Source organism: Haematobia irritans, chromosome 4, assembly GCF_050003625.1.
Source record: "Haematobia irritans isolate KBUSLIRL chromosome 4, ASM5000362v1, whole genome shotgun sequence".
Lineage (NCBI taxonomy): Eukaryota > Metazoa > Arthropoda > Insecta > Diptera > Muscidae > Haematobia > Haematobia irritans.
This window is the reverse complement of record NC_134400.1, coordinates 73,259,028-73,282,909: the sequence shown is the minus strand read 5'-3', so window position 1 is coordinate 73,282,909 and position 23,882 is coordinate 73,259,028. Positions and strand designations below refer to the sequence as shown.

The window sequence follows — 23,882 nt, the reverse complement described above, 5'->3', positions numbered from 1 at the left end:
AAAACAGACATTACCCTCAACAGTAAAATTCAACACAATAGCAATAATTTCTCAATTGTAATCCTCAAATTGAAATGCATCGCTACTCAATAATTTCTCAAACAGTTTTCAATGTGATAAAAATAAAAAATTAGCATTGTTGCGAATACTTTCAAACCACAATTTGTATGAAAGTCAATCCTAGTTCTAACTGAGAGTCAATACTAAATTTCTAGAGATTTTGTAAATTTTATTATTTTTTTCGTTAACAAATATAATAATCTTAAAAATAACATTAATAATATATAAAAATAATAATATAATACCAATCAAAATGTAATTATCTTATTAAACGTATTAATAAATAAAACTATGAATACAACTTTAAATATCTTAAACATTTTTACATGTATAATTCCATTTCCTCCATAATGTTGGTGTCAAATAACTATTAATTAATATCCTGGCAATTTGAAATAATTACTATCGAGGAACTTGCTGGCTTGTGTGTTAGAATAGATTCCAGCAAGAGGAAATCACAAAATATCAAACTGATGACGGGATGTACATTGATGTAATGCACATTTTCATCCAGAAGTTCTTGATATAGGAATTGTTGCACTTTGTTTTAATTGGTTGCACCTTGTAAGTTTTCTGAAAACTTTTCTTTGTTGTTCTCTTCATCGGTTTTTCATCGGCCAACATCTTCCAAGAATATACCATCCAATGATTTTAGTTTTCTGCAAAACAATCGAGTTTTGTGATTTCCATTATGTTTTCATTTCACTTTTTATTTTGACTTACCAGTTTGTATTTCTTCCAACTGACCACGTACCTCGTGTTTTCCTCAAGAACGTTGGTGTTACAAAATTGTTGTTATTAAAATACTGGCAATTTTCAGGAACTTGATGACTAGATAATTGGAATAAATTTCCAGCAATTTCAATTCACAAAATAACAAATTAAACCGATGATGCGATGTAAATTAAACTATCGATGTGATGCGAATTATCATCCAGTAGTTGTTGATATGGAAAAGAATAAATACCAAGTTTTTTTGGTTGCACTTTGATTTATGGAAACTTTCTCTTCTCGATAAGCCACTATCATTTTTCATCGGCCAGTCTCTTAATGTGTCCAAGAATCAGCATTCAAATATTTTAGTTGTCTGCAAAGAGATTTGATTTTAGTGACTTCCTTAAAGTTTTCATTTCGTGTTTTAGTTTTACTTACCAATTATTATAAGCAATTTCAATTGATTATTAAAAACTTTCCACATTTTTGTATTTCTTCCACGAACTTTGTTGTCCAAAGTAGTATTGAAAACCATGTGGTTTTTTCGTTGCATTTCAGGGTTGTGTTTTGTCAAAGTTGTCTCCAATTATCTTCAACACATTTTCAAAGTTTTCGTCAACATTTTGCCAAATTGGTTGTAATTCGCAAACAATTTGAAGATGTATTGAAGATGAGCTGTTTCAAGTCAAGTTGAATTTATGTTGAAAATGATATTTACCCTCAAACTGAAAAGGTGTTGCATTTGAAAAACGCTCATTCTGTGTTTATTGGGTAGGGTCATACCAACAAATTCTAGTTCCCCTGGAATATGTAAGGTAGTCCCTAGCCTTGCCAACTCATCCGCTTCGCAGTTCTCCGGTATGTTCCTATGGCCAGGCCCCATATTATGCGCTTTACAGATTATCAGTTATTCCGGACGACAGTGCTCGCGTCGAACATATCCCATATATTGTGCATATTATAAGTTAAGTCCGAAGGCATAATCGATACTGCTGCATGTTTATGGGATCGATAACACATTTACCGATTATTTAGTCGTCGCCGACAAGTCGTATCGATCCGACACACTATAAGATTATTTACAAACACCGACATTCCGTCCGGAATAACTGATAGTCTGTAAAGTGCATTAGGTGAATATTGTACTGCTCAGCCATCTCATTGAGAGATTTGCGGCAGTCGATGGCCGTTTTCGAGTTGAGGAACACAGAATCCAAGGATTTTATTGCAGGTTGACTGTCTGAGTATATATTAATGCCCACATTACTTCTCAGCCAATTCGCCACCTCTCTTATTGCTAATATTTCAGCCTGAAAAACACTACAGTGATTAGGTAATCTTTTCGCTATTCGAAGTTCCAGGTCATTAGAATATACTCCGAACCCCACTTGTCCATCCAATTTGGAGCCATCAGTGTAGAAATCTATATATTCTTTATTCCCCGGGGTCTGTGTGCACCACGCCTCACTGTTGGGGATTAGAGTCTCAAACTTTTAGTCGAAAAGTGGACTCGCCAAAGTGTAATCCACTACGTTAGGCACATCTGGCATTATTTTGAGGACAGAACTGTGACCGTAACCTTTTTCCGACCACAGCGATAGCTCGCGCAACCGCACAGCTGTTGTTGCAGCTGACTGTTTGGCCAAAATGTCTAAAGGCAATAGATGCAGCATGACATTAAGGGAATTTGTTCCTGTCTAAGACTAAGCATATTTCGCAAAATTGTTACTTATCATTTTCTCTTTAAAATACACTTTTTCCACAATATGCACTTTTTTGTTACATTTTTTAATACAACATGTATTGTATAATGAATATATGAATAAGTAATTGAAGGTGAGCCGTTTCAAGTTGAATTCATGTTTAAAATGATGTTTACAATCAAACTTAAAATTGTTAACTTTGAAAAACGCTCATCTTGTGTTTACTGGGAAGCTAAGACCAAAAATAACTACAAAATTGGTAAAGTGTCAACAATGACACTCACTCGTCGTGTGATGCTATCAGTGATGGGAATTGTAAAATGTGTGGTACACAGTTAAAGGGTACTTTTGTGCGTATACAATCATCACAACTGATTCGATATCTTATTGTTGCCATACAGAATTTTGATTATATTATATTTAAGAAATGCTCTGATTCTTTTCTTGCGTTTGACAATATGCAAAAGTTTCACCATTTTTGTAGTGAATTATGGGCGGACAATATTTAACTGTTGAACATTTTGTGAAAAATGCAGCCATTTTCTTAAAAAATGGCAACAAATATTTAAATTTTCAATGATCGACATCTCGAAGACTAACTATTTTTCACAAAATTGTTACTTAACATTTTCTCTTTGAATTACACTTTTTTGTTACATTTTGTGATAAATGCAGTAATTTTCTAAAAAAAGCTAAAAATATTTACACTTTCAATGATCGACATCTCGCAAACTAAGCTTTTTAAATGAAATGGTTACTTAACTTTTTCTCTTTAAAATACACTTTTTATACCCAATATGCACTTTGTTATTACATTTCGTGAAAAATGCAGACATTTTCTGAAAAAGGCTAAATATATTTAAACTTTCAATAATCGATATCTCAAAAACTACGCTTTTTCAAAAAATAGTTACTTAACATTTTCGCTTTAAAATACACTTTTTATGTTCAATATGTACTTTTTTGTTACGTTTTGTGAAAAATGCAGCCATTTTCGAAAAAAAGAGCGAAAACTATTTTAACTTTTAATGATGGATATCTCGAAAACTAACCATTTTTGACAAAATTGTTACATAACATGTTCTTTCTAAAATACACTTTTTATGCTCAATATGCACCTTTTTGTTACTTTTGGTGAAAAATTCAGCCATTTTGCAAAAAAAGGGAAAAATATTTAAATTTTCAATGTACGATATCTCGAAAACTAAGATTTTTTGACAAAATTGTTACATAACATTTTCTCTTCGGAATATACTTTTTAACCCAATATGAACTTTGAAATACACTTTTTATACCCAATATTGACTTTTTTGTTACATTTCGTGCAAAATGCAGCCATTTTCTGAAAAAAACTAAAAATAAAGGGTGATTCTTTTGAGGTTAGGATTTTCATGCATTAGTATTTGACAGATCACGTGGGATTTCAGACATGGTGTCAAAGAGAAAGATGCTCAGTATGCTTTGACATTTCATCATGAATAGACGAACGATCTGCCACAACGTCGAATTTTCAGTGAATGGGCCCTAGAAAAGTTGGCAGAAAATCCGCTTTGTTTTCGACAAATTTTGTTCAGCGATGAGGCTCATTTCTGGTTGAATGGCTACGTAAATAAGCAAAATTGCCGCATTTGGAGTGAAGAGCAACCAGAAGCCGTTCAAGAACTGCCCATGCATCCCGAAAAATGCACTGTTTGGTGTGGTTTGTACGCTGGTGGAATCATTGGACCGTATTTTTTCAAAGATGCTGTTGGACGCAACGTTACGGTGAATGGCGATCGCTATCGTTCGATGCTAACAAACTTTTTGTTGCCAAAAATGGAAGAACTGAACTTGGTTGACATGTGGTTTCAACAAGATGGCGCTACATGCCACACAGCTCGCGATTCTATGGCCATTTTGAGGGAAAACTTCGGAGAACAATTCATCTCAAGAAATGGACCGGTAAGTTGGCCACCAAGATCATGCGATTTGACGCCTTTAGACTATTTTTTGTGGGGCTACGTCAAGTCTAAAGTCTACAGAAATAAGCCAGCAACTATTCCAGCTTTGGAAGACAACATTTCCGAAGAAATTCGGGCTATTCCGGCCGAAATGCTCGAAAAAGTTGCCCAAAATTGGACTTTCCGAATGGACCACCTAAGACGCAGCCGCGGTCATCATTTAAATGAAATTATCTTCAAAAAGTAAATGTCATGGACCAATCTAACGTTTCAAATAAAGAACCGATGAGATTTTGCAAATTTTATGCGTTTTTTTTTTTTTTAAAGTTATCAAGCTCTTAACAAATCACCCTTTATTTAAACTTTCAATGACCGATATCTCGAAAACTAAGGATTTTTGGCAAAATTGTTACTTAACATTTTCTCTTTAAAATACACATTTATCCCCAATATGCACTTTTTTACATTTTGTGAAAAATGCAGTAATTTTCTAAAAAAAAACTAAAACTAAATTTTCAATGATTGATATCTCGAAAACTAACCAATTGTGACAAAATTGTTACATACCATTTTCACTTTAAAATACACTTTTTATGCTCAATATGCACTTTTTTGTTACATTTTGTGGAAAATGCATCCCTTTTCGAAAAAAAGAGCTAACAATATTTTAACGTTTAATGCTTAGTTCTAAGTTAGTTTCTGCGAAAAACGAATATCTTCATATATCTCCGTAAATAGGGTCTCAAACTCAGGGATGTTAACTTATTTATGCGAAATAATATGCCTATTTTTTCGTGCGAAAATTCCAGGGTTGTATAAATATGTGTCTGAAAATGCACAAAGCAAAGATTTCGCATTTATTCCGCGCTAACGTTTTTTGTATGGAGTATAACAGTTTGTCGTGCGAAAACGTGATCTTAGTACTAGGCTACTAGGCTAATGACGGATATCTAGAAAACTAAGCATTTTTGACAAACTTGTTACTTAACTTGTTACTTCTTTTTAAAATATACTTTTTATGCTCAATATGGACTATTTTGTTACATTTTGTGAAAAATGTAGTCATTTTCTTAAAAAAAAGTTAAAAATATTTAAAACTTTCATTGATTAATATCTCGAAAGCTTAGATTTTTTAACAAAATAGTTTCATTACATTTTCTCTTTAAAATACACTGTTTATACCCATGCACATATGCATATGCACTTTTTTGTTACATTTCGTGAAAAATCCAGTCATTTTCCAAAAAAGGTAAAAATATTTAAATTTTCAATGATCGATATCTTGAAAACTAAGCATTTTTGACATTTATTATATGGCATTATATAGTCATTTTTTAAGAAAATGGCTGTTTTTTCATCAAATGTAACAAAAAAAAGTTCATATTGTGTCAAAGAGTATATTCTAAAGAGAAATTGTTAAGTAACATTTTTGTCAAAAATGCTAGGAGAATTCTCCCCCACTTAGGTTAGGTTAGGTTAAAGTGGCAGCCCGATTAAGATTCAGGCTCACTTGGACTATTCAGTCCATTGTGATACCACATTAACTAAAAGTACCTATTGCATATGGGCACTTCTAGTTTTAACCGCTGAACCTTCTTGATTATTTTTCTTTGTTGAACCAACCAGATTGTTCCAAAAACATTAGCAGACTGCCTAAGTTAACGTTTTCCAGATCCGCCAGTAATCTGAAGCTATATGCTCCCATCGAACATTTGCCATCATAACAGCCTTCTCACGCAGCATGAGCTTGCATGTAACTAGGGGCATACCAACAAATTCTAGTTCCCCTGGAATATGTAAGGTAGTCCCTAGCCTTGCCAACTCATCCGCTTCGCAGTTCTCCGGTATGTTCCTATGGCCAGGCCCCATATTAGGTGAATATTGTACTGCTCAGCCATCTCATTGAGAGATTTGCGGCAGTCGATGGCCGTTTTCGAGTTGAGGAACACAGAATCCAAGGATTTTATTGCAGGTTGACTGTCTGAGTATATATTAATGCCCACATTACTTCTCAGCCAATTCGCCACCTCTCTTATTGCTAATATTTCAGCCTGAAAAACACTACAGTGATTAGGTAATCTTTTCGCTATTCGAAGTTCCAGATCATTAGAATATACTCCGAACCCCACTTGTCCATCCAATTTGGAGCCCTCAGTGTAGAAATCTATATATTCTTTATTCCCCGGGGTCTGTGTGCACCACGCCTCACTGTTGGGGATTAGAGTCTCAAACTTATAGTCGAAAAGTGGACTCGCCAAAGTGTAATCCACTACGTTAGGCACATCTGGCATTATTTTGAGGACAGAACTGTGACCGTAACCTTTTTCCGACCACAGCGATAGCTCGCGCAACCGCACAGCTGTTGTTGCAGCTGACTGTTTGGCCAAAATGTCTAAAGGCAATAGATGCAGCATGACATTAAGGGAATTTGTTCCTGTCTAAGACTAAGCATATTTCGCAAAATTGTTACTTATCATTTTCTCTTTAAAATACACTTTTTCCACAATATGCACTTTTTTGTTACATTTTTTAATACAACATGTATTGTATAATGAATATATGAATATTTTTTTTTTTTTTTTTTTTTTTTATTTATTTATTTCAATAATTCAATATTTACAAAGATATGTTCGTCTCTGCGCCATAAAGGCTTTAGTAGAGACTAGTTGGCAAGTTTCTTATTACAATTCATAAATATTTTAAAATTATTCATTTAAATATAAAGATAAAAAATTATGTTTTGTTTTTTTAAAGTAACGTTTCAATTCTCTCAAAGAGAATAAGTAATTGAAGGTGAGCCGTTTCAAGTTGAATTCATGTTTAAAATGATGTTTACAATCAAACTTAAAATTGTTAACTTTGAAAAACGCTCATCTTGTGTTTACTGGGAAGCTAAGACCAAAAATAACTACAAAATTGGTAAAGTGTCAACAATGACACTCACTCGTCGTGTGATGCTATCAGTGATGGGAATTGTAAAATGTGTGGTACACAGTTAAAGGGTACTTTTGTGCGTATACAATCATCACAACTGATTCGATATCTTATTGTTGCTATACAGAATTTTGATTATATTATATTTAAGAAATGCTCTGATTCTTTTCTTGCGTTTGACAATATGCAAAAGTTTCACCATTTTTGTAGTGAATTATGGGCGGACAATATTTAACTGTTGAACATTTTGTGAAAAATGCAGCCATTTTCTTAAAAAATGGCAACAAATATTTAAATTTTCAATGATCGACATCTCGAAGACTAACTATTTTTCACAAAATTGTTACTTAACATTTTCTCTTTGAATTACACTTTTTTGTTACATTTTGTGATAAATGCAGTAATTTTCTAAAAAAAGCTAAAAATATTTACACTTTCAATGATCGACATCTCGCAAACTAAGCTTTTTAAATGAAATGGTTACTTAACTTTTTCTCTTTAAAATACACTTTTTATACCCAATATGCACTTTGTTATTACATTTCGTGAAAAATGCAGACATTTTCTGAAAAAGGCTAAATATATTTAAACTTTCAATAATCGATATCTCAAAAACTACCCTTTTTCAATAAAATAGTTACTTAACATTTTCGCTTTAAAATACACTTTTTATGCTCAATATGCACTTTTTTGTTACGTTTTGTGAAAAATGCAGCCATTTTCGAAAAAAAGAGCGAAAACTATTTTAACTTTTAATGATGGATATCTCGAAAACTAACCATTTTTGACAAAATTGTTACATAACATGTTCTTTCTAAAATACACTCTTTATGCTCAATATGCACCTTTTTGTTACTTTTGGTGAAAAATTCAGCCATTTTGCAAAAAAGGTAAAAATATTTAAATTTTCAATGTACGATATCTCGAAAACTAAGAATTTTTGACAAAATTGTTACATAACATTTTCTCTTCGGAATATACTTTTTAACCCAATATGAACTTTTTTGTTACATTTTGTTAAATATGGAGCCATTTTCTTAAAACAGGCAAAAAATATTAAAATTTTCAATGATCGATATCTCGAAAACTAAGCATTTTTGACGAACTTGTTACTTAACATTCTCTCTTAAAATACACTTTTTATGCTCAATATGCACTTGTTTGCTAAAATTTGTGATAAATGCAACCATTTTCTAAAAAGCTAAAAACAGTTAAACTTTCAATGACCGATATTTCGAAAACTATGATTTTGAAATAAAATAGTTACCTAACATGTTCTCTTTAGAATACACGTTTTATACCCAATATACACCTATTTATTACATTTCATGAAAAATGCAGCCATTTTCTGAAAAAGGCTAACAATATTTAAACTTTCAATAATAGATATCTCAAAAACTAAGCTTTTTAAATAAAATAGTTACTTAACATTTTCGCTTTGAAATACACTTTTTATACCCAATATTGACTTTTTTGTTACATTTAGTGCAAAATGCAGCCATTTTCTGAAAAAAGCTAAAAATATTTCAACTTTCAATGACCGATATCTCGAAAACTAAGGATTTTTGGCAAAATTGTTACTTAACATTTTCTCTTTAAAATACACATTTATCCCCAATATGCACTTTTTTACATTTTGTGAAAAATGCAGTAATTTTCTAAAAAAAACTAAAACTATTTAAATTTTCAATGATCGATATCTCGAAAACTAACCAATTGTGACAAAATTGTTACATACCATTTTCACTTTAAAATACACTTTTTATGCTCAATATGCACTTTTTTGTTACATTTTGTGGAAAATGCATCCCTTTTCGAAAAAAAAGAGCTAACAATATTTTAACGTTTAATGCTTAGTTCTAAGTTAGTTTCTGCGAAAAACGAATATCTTCATATATCTCCGTAAATAGGGTCTCAAACTCAGGGATGTTAACTTATTTATGCGAAATAATATGCCTATTTTTTCGTGTGAAAATTCCAGGGTTGTATAAATATGTGTCTGAAAATGCACAAAACAAAGATTTCGCATTTATTCCGCGCTAACGTTGTTTGTATGGAGTATAACAGTTTGTCGTGCGAAAACGTGATCTTAGTACTAGGCTACTAGGCAAATGACGGATATCTAGAAAACTAAGCATTTTTGACAAACTTGTTACTTAACTTGTTACTTCTTTTTAAAATATACTTTTTATGCTCAATATGGACTATTTTGTTACATTTTGTGAAAAATGTAGTCATTTTCTTAAAAAAAAGTTAAAAATATTTAAAACTTTCAATAATTAATATCTCGAAAGCTTAGATTTTTTAACAAAATAGTTTCATTACATTTTCTCTTTAAAATACACTGTTTATACCCAATATGCACTTTTTTGTTACATTTCGTGAAAAATCCAGTCATTTTCCCAAAAAGGTAAAAATATTTAAATTTTCAATGATCGATATCTTGAAAACTAAGCATTTTTGACATTTATTATATGGCACTTATATATATATATATATATATATATATATATATATATATATATATATATATATATATATATATATATATATATATATATATATATATATATATATATATATATATATATATATATATATATATATATATATATATATATATATATATATATATATATATATATATATATATATATATATATATATATAAGAAAATGACTGTTTTTTCATCAAATGTAACAAAAAAGTTCATATTGTGTCAAAGAGTTATTCTAAAGAGAAATTGTTAAGTAACAATTTTGTCAAAAATGCTAGGAGAATTCTCCCCCACTTAGGTTAGGTTAGGTTAAAGTGGCAGCCCGATTAAGATTCAGGCTCACTTGGACTATTCAGTCCATTGTGATACCACATTAACTAAAAGTACCTATTGCATATGGGCACTTCTAGTTTTAACCGCTGAACCTTCTTGATTATTTTTCTTTGTTGAACCAACCAGATTGTTCCAAAAACATTAGCAGACTGCTTAAGTTAACGTTTTCCAGATCCGCCAGTAATCTGAAGCTATATGCTCCTAAAAGTTGCTTGCGCTTTACACAAAATGCAGGACACTAACACAAGAGGTGTTTAATTGATTCTTTTTCTTCCGCATCATGACAGCTCATACAATAGTCATTATACTTCGCGCCAATAGTTTTTGCAAAATCGCCTATCAGGCAGCGACCCGTTATAGCAGATATCAGGAGTGATATCTGACGTCTCGAGAACATTAGCATATCTAGTGTGCGGTTTAAGTTGAAATGGGGCCATATTTGCTTGGTGTCGTTACAACCCTTGCAATTCTCCCATCGAACATTTGCCATCATAACAGCCTTCTCACGCAGCATGAGCTTGCAGGTAGCTAGGGGCATAAGGCCGGTATGCACCTCTAGCGAAAAATTTCATTCCCATAAGAAATGCATTGCTATTTATGCTAACGAAATTTTCGGTAGCGTTCAATTTCGTAAGCTGGTACGCACCTCTAATGAAAATAACAGGGTTGTCAAAAGCATATTTTGGCAGCAAACATTTAATTTATTACAATCATTGTGTGCGTAAAAGTTTTAAAAGGTCTGTAAATAATAAACAATTTATTTGAGGAATATTTGGAACATATATTAACAATTTTTAAAAGCGATTAGCTGGTTTAAAATTTGTGTGCACAGCCCTGATTTTTTGTTGTAGACTTAAATAAATTTTTGCTACCGAAAATTTCGCTAGAGGTGCATACCGGCCTTAAGCTGGTACGCACTTCTAATGAAAATAACAGGGTTGTCAAAAGCATATTTTGGCAGCATACATTTAATTTATTACAATCATTGTGTGCGTACAAGTTTTAAAGGGTCTGTAAATAATAAAAAATTTATTTGAGGAATATTTGGAACATATATTAACAATTTTTAAAAGCGATTAGCTGGTTTAAAATTTGTGTACACAGCCCTGTTTTTTTGTTGTAGACTTAAATAAATTTTTGCTACCGAAAATTTCGCTAGAGGTGCATACCGGCCTATACCAACAAATTCTAGTTCCCCTGGAATATGTAAGGTAGTCCCTGGAATATGTAAGGTAGTCTCATCCGCTTCGCAGTTCTCCGGTATGTTCCTATGGCCAGGCACCCATATTAGGTGAATATTGTACTGCTCTGCCATCTCATTGAGAGATTTGCGGCAGTCGATGACCGTTTTCGAGTTGAGGAACACAGAATCCAAGGATTTTATTGCAGGTTGACTGTCTGAGTATATATTAGTGCCCGCATTTTTTGGAACATTACTTCTCAGCCAATTCGCCAACTCTCTTATTGCTAATATTTCAGCCTGAAAAACACTACAGTGATTAGGTAATCTTTTCGCTATTCGAAGTTCCAGATCATTAGAATATACTCCGAACCCCACTTGTCCATCCAATTTGGAGCCATCAGTGTAGAAATCTATATATTCTTTATTCCCCGGGGTCTGTGTGCACCACGCCTCACTGTTGGGGATTAGAGTCTCAAACTTTTTGTCGAAAAGTGCACCCTCACAAAAAATTGCTTCTGTAACATATACTCCCAAACATATTTTGCTTCAAGCATATACATTTTTGGGTATTGCCCAAACATTTATATGTTTGATCTCTTCCAATATATAATATGTTTGAAAGCATATTGGTCTAAACAATATATGTTTGGGTAGTCTAAGTTCCAAACATTTTGTATTTTTGCATCCAAATTCAATAATGTTGTCTTCCAAAAAACAATATGTTATTATGTGAACATATAATATGTTTGGAAGCATTTTGCACCCAAAAATATTATATGCTTAAAAAAATTCTCCCAAACAATATTGTGCTCAAAATTTTATTTATTTATTTATATATTTACAGTCATAACGAATTATTTATTTATTTTTTATTTATTTATTTATTTTATTTTGGCTTCCTAGCACAACAAGATGTTTAATCTTATAAATTACAGTACTAGGTTAGTAATTGAATATTATATCATTGCAGCAAGAAAAAAAAAGATTACAATAAAAACTAAATAATTTGTGAACAGGTTTTTTTTTTAAACATTTTTTGATTGAACGAAAATATAATAAATAGTTGCAATAGAAAAAAAAAGTTAAATTTGATTTATAAAATAAGATTGAAGTGTTTTCTTGAATTCGAATGCGTTGCTCATTAACTGTATATTGATTGGAAGATTGTTCCAAAGACGAATTGTACTGACTAGGAATGGATACTCCGAAATGGCATACTTGTAACGCAGTTGAATGATCTTCTTTCCACGATTTGATTGAGTAAATTTTAGTCTTTCATAGAGATAGGTAGGTTCACCGGAATAAATAATTCTTTGAAGAAATACAAGGCATTTGAAATGTACGAGGCTGTCGAAACTCATATTGTATATTTGGTAGGCAAAAGATGATATCCGATCGTAGCGAGTTTTATTGAATACATATCTTGCTATGCTGTTGTAAGCAACATTTAGCTTTTTCTTGTCAGCGCTGCTACAGTTTCCACATATTTCAACTCCATACAGAAGAACAGGAACAAGATAAGTTTTAGCCAAGAGCATCCGTATATGATATGGTGTTGAGGATTGCACGGTCCACAAGTTTCTCAACATTCCGTATGTTTTCGCAATATTGCTTTGAATGTGATTAGTCCACGTTAGACGCTCATTAAATGTAACACCAAGATTTACTGCAGTTTGCACAATATCTATCAGCTCGTTATGAATACATATTTCATAATGTGTACTAATGTTGACATTTCTCTTGTAGATAAACATGCATTTGGATTTTGTTGGATTGATCATTAGATCATTATTCAATGCCCAATTGTTTATTTTCTCTAATTCCGTATTGATTTTCTCAATGCAGTCTGGTAATTTATTCACAGATGTACTAGCATAGACTTGTACATCGTCAGCATAAAGATGAATTTTGCAATATTGTAAGACAGAAGGCAAATCATTCACGTATATGCAAAAAAGCAACGGTCCAAGCACCGAGCCTTGAGGTACGCCTCTATTAGTATTTAGAGCACTAGACTTTACATTGCAGTGATATACAGACTGGGTTCTACCAGTAAGGTACGATGAAATAAGTCTACAAGCTGAATCAGAAAAGTAAAACAAATGTTTCAGTTTACGTGTTAGAATACCATGATTCACAGTATCAAACGCCTTACTATGATCAAGCAATATAAGTACAGATACATTGTTGTCATCCATTTTAGATCTCAGATATTCAATCACATCCGCGAGCACAGTAATACAGCTTCTTTGTGGTCTAAATCCTGATTGTCTGTCAGTTAGAAGATTGTGTGAATTTATGAATATACTCATTTGATTGTACATAACACGTTCCAAAACTTTCGAGAGAAATGGTAGTATTGCTATAGGCCGAAATTCCTCGGATTTAGGCTTGGGTAATGGTATGATTTTGGTGAATTTCCAGGACGTTGGAAAAACAGACTTCGTAAGAATGGTGTTAAAAATGTATGTGAAATAAGGTAGACACTTTGGAAGCAATAATTTTATAAATTTTGGGCTAAGTTCATCCGTCCCTTCAGCGTTTGACTTTATAGAAAGAAAGCATTTCAGAACTTCACATTGGTCGACACAATTGAAGCTAAATTGAGTATTAGAAAAACCACAACTCGATGGAAGAATTGAGTATGAAGGATCATTAAAGTTAGTCGAAGATGACTGACGCGCAAATATTTCATTTAAATTTTCAACGTCGATATCAGCTGGCGCTGAGTGTCTCCTTCCAATGCCAATATCACGTATTGTTTTCCACTTTGATCCACTGTCAACTGCCATGCTAAATTTCTGTCTATAGAACGCTGTTTTAGCTACTTTGATTTTTCCATTGACTTCACGTCGTAAATTTTTGAATTCTTCATGAAGCGAGGTTGTTTTATAACGTTTCCACCTTTTGTATGTTGAATCTCTTTTATTAATTAGTTATTTAATCTCTTGACTGAACCATGGCTGTTGTTTTGGTCTAAATTTTCTGTTTTTTAGAGGGACAGTTGCGTTGAAAAGTTCTGATACATTATGTTGCATAAAATTTATTTGGTTCTCCACATCATCAAAATAGTAAATAGTATCCCAAACAATGTTATTAATCATTATATTCAACAGGCTGTAATTAATTTTACCATAGTCCCTCATCTGATATTCAAAAGATTTTTGGCTATATTTAGCGTCGTAAATCACAAATAGCAGATCATGTTTAGAAAATGTTGGTGCAGACAGTTGGTCGTAGAGAAGAATTTTATTAATGCAGTTAACAAAAATAGCATCAATTAATGTGTTTCCAGTATGCGTATAATGTGTTGGCGTTGTCGTATTAATTGGATATAAACCAAACCCAATAAACACAAACGTTTGAAAAGTGCTAAACTTCAACAATTTTTCAAACATTTTTTCAAAGGATTAGGGTAATATTCAAGTTGAGAAATTGTTGAGAAAATCGCGTTCTCAACAAAAAACAGACATTATCCTCAACAGTGAAATTCAACACATTAGCAATAATATCTCAAGTGTTATCCTCAAATTGAAATGCATCGCTACTCAATAATTTGTCAAACAATTTTCGATGCGAGTCAAATTCAAAATTAACATCGTTGCAAATACTTTTCAACCTAAATTTGTATGAATGATATCCCCACTTCAAATTGAAAGTCAAAGCCAAAATTCTATGAATTTTGTATAATTTATTAATTTTCATCAAAATAAAATATATAATAATACACTACACTACATAATACACTACAATACCAATTGATAAATAATAATCTTATTAAACATATCAACAAATAAGAACAAAAAAAAAAAAACAAACAACAAAACTTTAAATATCTTAAACATTATTAGTAAACACTTTTGCATTGATAACTCGTTTTCCTTCCTTTTGGTGTCATAAAACAGCATTAAAATTTATTAACATGCGGGCAATTTGAAATTAGGAACGTACTGGACCGCGTGTTAGAATTGATTTCCAGCAGAAGGAATTCACAAAATATCCATTTTAAACTGATAATAGCATATGAAATAAACTGATGATGTGATGCACATTTTCATCCAGAAGTTGTTGATTTCAACAATTTGTTGTTTTTAACAATTTTAATTGGTTGCACTTGTAATGTTTCTGGAAACTTTTTCTTGTCGATAAGCCACTCATTTTTCATTGGTCGGCTTTTTATTGATTGCAAGAATGTAGCATCCAAAGATTTTAGTTTTCTGCAAAGAGATTTAAATTTAGTGACTTCTTTAAAGTGTTGATTTAATTTTTCATATTGACGTACCAATTATTATAAACTATTTGAAGCAGTTCCAGTTAATTGTCCACCATTTTTTCATTAGTCAGCTATTTAATGTTTTCAAGAACGTAGAATCCATAATTTTAGTTTTCTACAAAGAGATATACATTTAGTGACTTCCTTAAAGTTTTATTTCATTTTTTATTTTCACTTACCTATTTTTATAAACTATTTGGTTATTTGTCTAAAATTTTCCATTTTTTTTATTTCTTGCAATTGACCACGAACTTCGTTGCACAAATAAGTATTGAAAACCACATGGTTTTTTCGTTGCATTTTAGGGTAGTGTTTTGTCAAAGTTTTCTCATATTATCTTCAACACCTTTTCAAAGATTTCGTCAACATTTTGGCAAATTGGAAGTAATTCGCAAACAATTTGAAGATGAGCTATTTCAAGTCATGTTGAATTTATGTTGAAAATTATATTTACCCTCAAACTGAAAAGTTGTTGCATTTGAAAAACGCTCATCCTGTGTTTATTGGGAAGGTACTCATAGATGCAGATAACCTCTTATCTACGAGGAGATTGCAGTTGAAGTCACCACATATTATGACATCATTATAGTATACCGTTAACAGTTCAAGGGTATCCAGAATATTTGATGTTGAAATATTGCGATTTGGCCTATAAACAGTACCAATAAGAGTTTTGTCACCATTTGCAGAAAAAACTTCCAAAAATAAGAATTCAGTAGCACTAGTGCTATCTGATTTAAGTTTAAAGTTGCATTTTATTCCATTTCGCAAATACATGCATACTCCGCCTGCATTGGTTTCTCTATCTGCCCGAAATAATTTATATCCTTGCAGTTCATAAATGTCATCTGAAATGTTTGTATGAAACCATGTCTCGGATACGCATATTATGTCTATATTTGACGTCTGGAAAATTTCTCGAAATTCGTCCATTTTGTTATTGAGGCTTTGGGCATTAATATGTACAACAGACAATCCAGATTTTTGTTTGGCAAGTATTCGAACCATGGTATATAGTTCGTCGTTGGAACGATATTCATTATTGTTCACCATCGTTGGTAAGAGACAAGCAACGCATAATATTTGTTATAATATGATACATTATTGTGATCGTTACAATTTCGAGTATTGTTATGAAATAAATTTGGAATGACTTAAGTAGTAGATAAGTTAGAAAAACTGTAATTTTAAAGAAAAAACTGATGTAGATGTTCGATTGATTCTATACGGACACCCCTATCCTGTCCATTTTGTTTCACATAAACGATCCCGCGTAATGTGAATACAGCTGCCAATTTTTTCTGATTTTTATATCTAATCGCAGATTGAAATATTTTAAAATTCTCTTTAGTTAAATCCTCATTAACAAAAAATATGTTATTACCATCAAGACCGCACATATCCAGAGAAAGTTGTGTTTTGTTCTCACGTTTAAATGCTGCAATTGTTTTTAAAAATAAGTTTTTGTGGATTGGTGAGCATAATTTTACTAAAATTGGTCCATTATTAACTCTGGATTTAAAGTTTCGTATGCGCTGGATACTGTTAATATTGGGAACTGGAAACTTCAAAGAATCGCATAAATTTCTAAATATACAGAACAGATTTTCACCCTCATATGATGGAATGCCACATATTCTCAAATTTGTTGAAACGTTTACGTTTTCTTGACGACTTATTTTTGATTTCAAATCATTTATCTCGGCCTTTAGATCATTTATTGATTTATTTGATTTTTCAATCTCATTTACTCTCATTGTTAAATCATTTACGTTTTTGGAAAGATCAAGAAGTTTATTCTCTATAACACACATTGCGTTTGCGACAGCTTCCTCAATTTTGGCAGCGATAATTTCATTTTGTCGGGTGAATTTTTGTTCAATTAATTGTATTAACTTTGGTGATTTGTTTTTTGAAGAATTGGGTGTATTTTCAATAATCTGTTTGTTCACTTTCGGTGTGGAAAGTAATGTTTTCCGTTGATTTGAAATCTTGCAGCTCATCTTTTGCATGAATAAATTGCAATTTTCAATGTAAAGTATTGTTATTGGCGGTTCGATACAATGTTTTGAAATATGTGTCACCCTGTTGTTATTGGTAGCACTTAAACAGATAACAGATATTGGGGTATTGATTATCGTTATCGATTGATGTTTGACAGAGTGGGTCAGAACGTTTGTTTTGTTTTGTTATTATTGTATTTTTGCAGTGTTAGTGTTCACGCGGGTGTTTTTAATATTATTAGTGATCGCATACCAAAAAAATATATAATTTTTATAACGAAAACTGAAGGTGATCGCGATAATTGATTAAACGGACTTCAACACTTCGTACTGGATCGGTTGCGAACAGCTAATTTTTTATACGATAGCGGTCAGATGAGGCCGTAGAAAAATATCAAACTCAAAATATGACGAGGAATCAGAAACACGTCCGTATATGTATGTGTCTTATTAGAGAACTTTCTTTAATTATGAAAATAAACAGGTAATATAGGTGCTAACAACATAGGTTTTCGACCTGAATGCTCAAAATTTTGTTTCTGCCCAATTGTATATTCCCCCACATCTTTCTCACTTCCACGAGATTTTTTAGTTCTTAGCACCTTTTTCTGTAATACAAACATTGTAGAAGAAATTATTCAATTGTATGATTTTTTATTTTAATTTTACCTTTTGCCGGACGGGGATTCGAACAGCGGACCACACAGTTTGTAAGGATCAAAGAAGTAGCTGATCAATTGCCCAAGGAAAAATAAAATGTTAATTTTGTAATAACAAGCAACAACCACCAACTTAATTCAATATCGCTCCCTGTTAAATAGCGCTCCAAGCTACTAAACACATATATGTTTATAGGCTATTTCTAAATTAATATATGTTTGCATCCAAGCATATTATATTTACAAACATTTTATGTCCCAAACATAATATGTTCTAACATATTAACATATATGTCCCAAACATGTTATGCTAGTTTATGAACATTATATGCTTGCACTCAAAAATATTGTGTTTAAAAATTTGTGTTCCAAACATATAATGTTTTTAGCCAAACATATGAAAAACAGTCTTTTTCATCCGTGTGGACTCGCCAAAGTGTAATCCACTACGTTAGGCACATCTGGCATTATTTTGAGGACAGAACTGTGACCGTAACCATTTTCCAACCACAGCGATAGCTCGCGCAACCGCACAGCTGTTGTTGCAGCTGACTGTTTGGCCAAAATGTCTAAAGGCAATAGATGCAGCATGACATTAAGGGAATTTGTTCCTGTCTTGCTGAATGCGCCTGAAATACACAAACACGCTATACGCTGAACTTTATCTAAACAAGTCGGTTTCTGAAGTGCCGGCCACCAGACTACAACACCATATAGCATTATAGGTCTAACCACTGCCGTATATAGCCAATGCACAATTTTTGGTCTCAGTAGACCTGCCCTTCGAGTATGCATGCTGTCGTTTCGAGAACAAACTTGAATCGATGCTAGTTCTAAGATAGATATCTATCATCCTCTCCAGAGTCTTAAGTAGGAATGAGGATAAGCTGATTGGTCGGAAATCCTTCGCCCTCGAGTGAGAGGCTTTTCCCGCTTTAGGTATGAAAACGACTTTTGTTTCCCTCCACTTTCCTGGGATATATGATAAGTTGATACATCCTTTATATATCACCGACAACCAGGGGATAATTTTGTCAGTTACAGCTTGTAACTCCGCCGGAGTAATTCCATCAGGTCCGGAGGATTTGAATGATCCAAAGCTATTTCATGCCCATTTTATTCTAGATTCCGATACAATTTCCTCGATAGGAAACGACCGCTGAGCCACTATGGCACCGCAAGTACATGGTTCAACCGTCTGATTTCCGGAAAAATGTGTGTCCAATAGTACCTCCAGCGTCTCCTCACTGGACGTTGTCCAATTTCCCTCCGATGTTTTAATGAAACCTGGATCGGAGTTCGTGGATGCTAGCGCCTTCCGTACTCTAGAAGCCTCTGACGTATTCTCAATACTGCTGCAGTAATCATTACAAGAGTTATGCTGAGCCTTTCTCAATTCTCGCTTGTATCCTCTCAGATTCTTCTTGTAAGCGTCCCAGTCCTCAGGGGCTCTGGTGGACTTTGCCTTGTTAAAGAGCTTCCTGCAGGATTTCCTCATATTACTTAATTCCGTAGACCACCATGGTGGTCGATGTTTCCCCCTTGGCTTTCCTCTAGGGCATGCAGCTTTCAGTGAGATGTTGAAGGCCTTAGTAATCCGCTCCACTGCGTGTTCGATATCTTGCACATTTCTCATATTTGTCTCTGTTATTTCCGGTATCATCATATTGAACGATTCCCTATACCTATTCCAGTCAGCTTTCCTAACATTTGGCGGAAATATGGTCTTGGTGATATGAACATCAAATTTGAAACTGATGTAGCGATGATCTGAGAAGCTGTGTTCACTTAAAACCTGCCACTCAGATATCATTTCATTCAGTTCTTGCGAGGCCAAGGTGATGTCCAAAACCTCTTGCCTGTTTTTAGTGACAAAGGTTGGGGCATCTCCCTTGTTGCAAACTACCAGATTAGTACGCAAAATAAACTCTATTAGCGACTCTCCCCTTGCATTAGTATCACTACTTCCCCATATACTATGATGTGCATTCGCATCGCATCCCATAATGAGTTTCGTCTTTGTTTTCAGTGACTCCTCCACTAAGGTCTTAACGGCATATGGAGGCATCTCCCTGTCATGTCCCATGTAGACCGAAGATACCCAATATTTGCATTTGGCTATTTCTAAACTGGCAACGACAGTGTCTGTATTGCACATTGAAGGAAGCAGAAACTAGTTGAGCTCGTTTTTAGCAATTATACAGGCTCGATTTACATCATTACCACGATACTGCAATAGTTTGAACCCCGGAGTACTTAATTCACATATTTTGTTTCTATAAACATAGGTTCTTGAATAAGAACTATATCTATGTCCCCTTTCATCAGGAGAACTTTTAAGGCAGCACATGCAGCCTTACAATGATGAAGATTTATCTGGAGGATCCGTAGGACCATCGAGATTTTCAACAACCGTCACATCAGCCGCTTCAATCGAGTCATCAAGAATGTTCTCTTCAGAGATCTCGGTGACTCTCGCAATAACCATAGGTTCAACTTTGGTGAGTTCTGAGGCAATAGAAACCTCCTCTCGCATACGGTGTCTATCCATGTCTTCAACTTTGATATCTCCCTCGACTTCGCAAGAGGATCCGCTTACTTCTGATTCAGACAGAGGATTGTCCATTTCTAAATCCTTTAGCTGATCGTTTTTATATACCTTCATTTGGATATAATGAAAGCCATAACATACACGGCCCTGGGACTTTGCTAGATGTGGCAAAGACTGAGTGTTCAATATAAACACTGCATGCCGTCTTGGTCCATCCATTTCATCCAAACGGCCAACCTTCCAATCAGCTGTTGGAAGATCTGGATTGCATCGTTTCAGTCTATTTAAAATAGATTCAGGGTCAGAAGGGTTTGCAGGTATCCACGCATGTGCTCTAGGTCTAGCCGGTATGTCTTTCTTCTCGACTAACTCTAGAGCAGCTCCTTCCCAAAATTCACCAATTAGTATCAGAGCAGCTTTAAAACATTCTATAGACCTCTGGTCCTCAAATGCGACTAGCTTAAATCGTCCTTGATACCAACTAGCCTCTTGGTGTCGAGGATCTGGACCGGGAAACTTTTCCAGCACCTGTGAGTAGACGACAGACAGAGCATTCTCAATTTCCCCCCATTTTTGCTTTGGAACCATACCGTCCAATGCTCCTTTATTAATGATAGCCATCACAAGGCTAAGGCAAACGATCTTTGATCCCTTTTGGAGGATGGCAGCTCATCCGGCGATCGTTCCCTTTTTCCAGTCTCAAGAATTCCTTGAGCCCATTTTAAGGAATCGCTTTGTTTAGCCGACAGCGTGCTTGGGTCGACTCATCCTAACTTCTTTAGGATAAACAAAGCATTTCTGCGTTCCTTGAATCTCTTTCGTGAGGGATTACCTCCTTTTGATGTCGTTACCTTAGAAAAAGTTCGACTTGTCATAGTGTCGCCACCTGTCGACCCGTCTACAGGTCGACTAATTGGGCCTAACTCTTGGTCATTGCCCAGATTTATAACTCCAGTCGATACCCGTCCACTGGGCCCTGAAGTTAGCAACCCAGTGGATGACTTGGAGTTTCGCTGCATGGTGGCTTAATATCCCACCACACTTGAAATTCTTAGTAGGTACCTGTTACGATGAGTTTATCCGCTATTGAAAAACACGTCCGTTCCGTTCGACGGTTGAATAGTATATACCTCCCCCACTTAACTTTGAATGGATTCATCGCTCAAGGTGTTGAGCCTCTTCGGCAAATAGTTAAAACATCTGATCATCCTCCTTCAGATTGAGAACCACCGATTCATCATACTTTGTAGAAGTTCTATAGCACCCAATGATCTCATAGTCCTTGTGCGCCTCCATATCCTTCAAGTGAATAATTTTCTTCAAATTTTTCTTGTTAAAATCAGCAATCAAATCTCCGTTATCCGCCATCTCAATAATTTCAATACACAATGTATTCTGTACCTATGTTCTGTAATTCTCACATTAATAATTTACTCACATGGTATATCAAAAATGAAACAGAAACAAGAGGAATTTAAACAAAATTTTGTTTCTCCCATTGAACTGTTTCTACAACTTTGTGATGCGAGAAAAAGCTGTCATGTGTCAAAAATTTGTCGTTTCATTGGAAAATTTGTTTGAAAAGTGTTTCTGGAACCCTACAAATCGAATAATATTTCTATTTATTCTGTCATTATTATTCGCAACAAGAAGCTTTGTGAGACAGGCAACATTTTGTTTTTTATAAATATTTTTCATTCAAAATGGATAAAAATCCTGAAGTAAAGGTAAGATAATTCAAAATTAATCGTTTTTTATAAATTGTAAAACATTTTTTCCACTTATTTGTAGAAAAACCAACGCATTTCAAAACAACAAAAGCAAACTCTCGTGGAATACATGGCAAACCATTTGGAATTTGCTCGAGGTCAATTCGGGAGTATGCATGCAAATTCGAGCAATAAGGAGCAGTGGGAAACTTTGAGGAATACCCTAAATTCTCTTGGCGGTAGTCACAAAACAATTGAGCAGTGAAAAAAAGTAAATTAAGATGTTTAAATTATGAATACTCCATTAATAATGTCTTTACTCTTTAGTGTTGGATAGATCTTAAATCGGGAGTAAAGTCGATTATGAGCAAAAGACGAATGTTTATGAACCAAACTGGTGGAGGCAGCTTCCATAATGCTCCTCGGGATTTAAACCATTTGGAAGAGAAAATACTTTCTATTATTACTATAGATGCTGTAGACGGAGATGGACGTACGCCTGAATCGGGATTATATACCGATGTAAGATAATGCTTACTTGTCTTGCTTCTACGTAAGCATTTAAATACACATATGTGCTTCTATTATTGTGCAGGAATCCATGTTATCAATTGAAGTTATAGAAGGAGAAGAAATAAGTTTGCCTAAAGACAAAATAGAAGAGCCAATGGAGAAGGTAAAGGAAATCAAATCACCGAGGAATACATCAGGAGCATCAAAGTACAATGAGGCGCTCCATGAAGCAAGAGAAATGCATTCCGAGTTGCTTTCTAAAATAAATGCGATTGAGCGTCAAAACCAATTGATGCTACAAAGCATATCAAAGCTTGACGAGAAGCTTAATACTTTTTTAGTTTAGTTGTTGTTATTTTATGTTATTTTTGTATACATAGTTAGTGAAATATTACTTCCGCCTGTATTTGAAGTATTGCCATCATTTGATTCAATCATTTTCTTATCCGTTTTCTTTACAACTATAGAGACTGAAACACCTTGTGTGAAAATAAACACTAATTTTCGTTTTTATTTATGTGTATTTGCATTTACATTATTTGATGGTGGGAAAATCTAAATTTCAAATGCTCTCGCAGGCGTGCACCTTCTCGATGAGGTTCTACCTCTATTGCCTCATTGCCTTCTTCAATTTCAAATGAACTATTTTCTTCATATACAAAGTCAATGTTCTCCGCTAGTAAACCGTGTGCTAATCTAAAATTGTGAAGTACGGTGCAAGCATTTATTATTTTCCCAGCCGTGTTTGGGGTAGTGTGCAGTCCCACATGTAAACATCTAAACACGGACTTTAGCACACCGTTTACCCTT

At 33.7% G+C, this 23,882-nt stretch overlaps 1 protein-coding gene and 2 long non-coding RNA genes across 10 annotated transcripts; 1 reads left to right on the top strand and 2 right to left on the bottom strand.

Annotated features, from left to right (window-relative positions):
• Positions 1–208: 208 nt before the first annotated feature.
• LOC142236411 (uncharacterized) lies at positions 209–1,520 on the bottom strand. Its single transcript, XR_012722021.1, has 3 exons — positions 1,213–1,520; positions 784–1,147; positions 209–719 (listed from the first exon to the last, which is right to left on the bottom strand). It is a non-coding gene; the product is annotated as an uncharacterized LOC142236411 (long non-coding RNA).
• A 13,515-nt stretch (positions 1,521–15,035) lies between these two features.
• LOC142235951 (uncharacterized) lies at positions 15,036–16,106 on the bottom strand. Its single transcript, XR_012721873.1, has 3 exons — positions 15,817–16,106; positions 15,647–15,752; positions 15,036–15,581 (listed from the first exon to the last, which is right to left on the bottom strand). It is a non-coding gene; the product is annotated as an uncharacterized LOC142235951 (long non-coding RNA).
• Positions 16,107–17,754: 1,648 nt separating this feature from the next.
• On the top strand, positions 17,755–23,585 carry LOC142234826 (uncharacterized). Of its 8 annotated transcripts, none has more exons than XM_075306019.1 (5): positions 17,755–18,078; positions 22,504–22,577; positions 22,642–22,830; positions 22,887–23,081; positions 23,155–23,585. In XM_075306019.1, exons 4-5 carry the CDS (start codon positions 22,923–22,925, stop codon positions 23,416–23,418), a joined length of 423 nt encoding a protein of 140 aa, XP_075162134.1. In that variant the 5' UTR covers positions 17,755–18,078; positions 22,504–22,577; positions 22,642–22,830; positions 22,887–22,922; the 3' UTR covers positions 23,419–23,585. The 8 variants fall into 8 exon arrangements, with proteins under 8 accessions (XP_075162134.1, XP_075162132.1, XP_075162131.1 ...); XM_075306017.1 differs by having other exon boundaries at positions 22,436–22,577; XM_075306016.1 differs by having other exon boundaries at positions 22,312–22,577.
• Positions 23,586–23,882: the final 297 nt, after the last annotated feature.

What these genes read in the sequence shown, in the direction of transcription:
- LOC142234826 (XM_075306019.1), top strand. Translation starts at nt 22,923, where the DNA reads ATGAGCAAAAGACGAATGTTTATGAACCAAACTGGTGGAGGCAGCTTC. An exon ending in AATCGGGATTATATACCGAT is followed by an intron (nt 23,082 to 23,154) that starts GTAAGATAATGC and finishes ATTATTGTGCAG; the next exon opens with GAATCCATGTTATCAATTGA.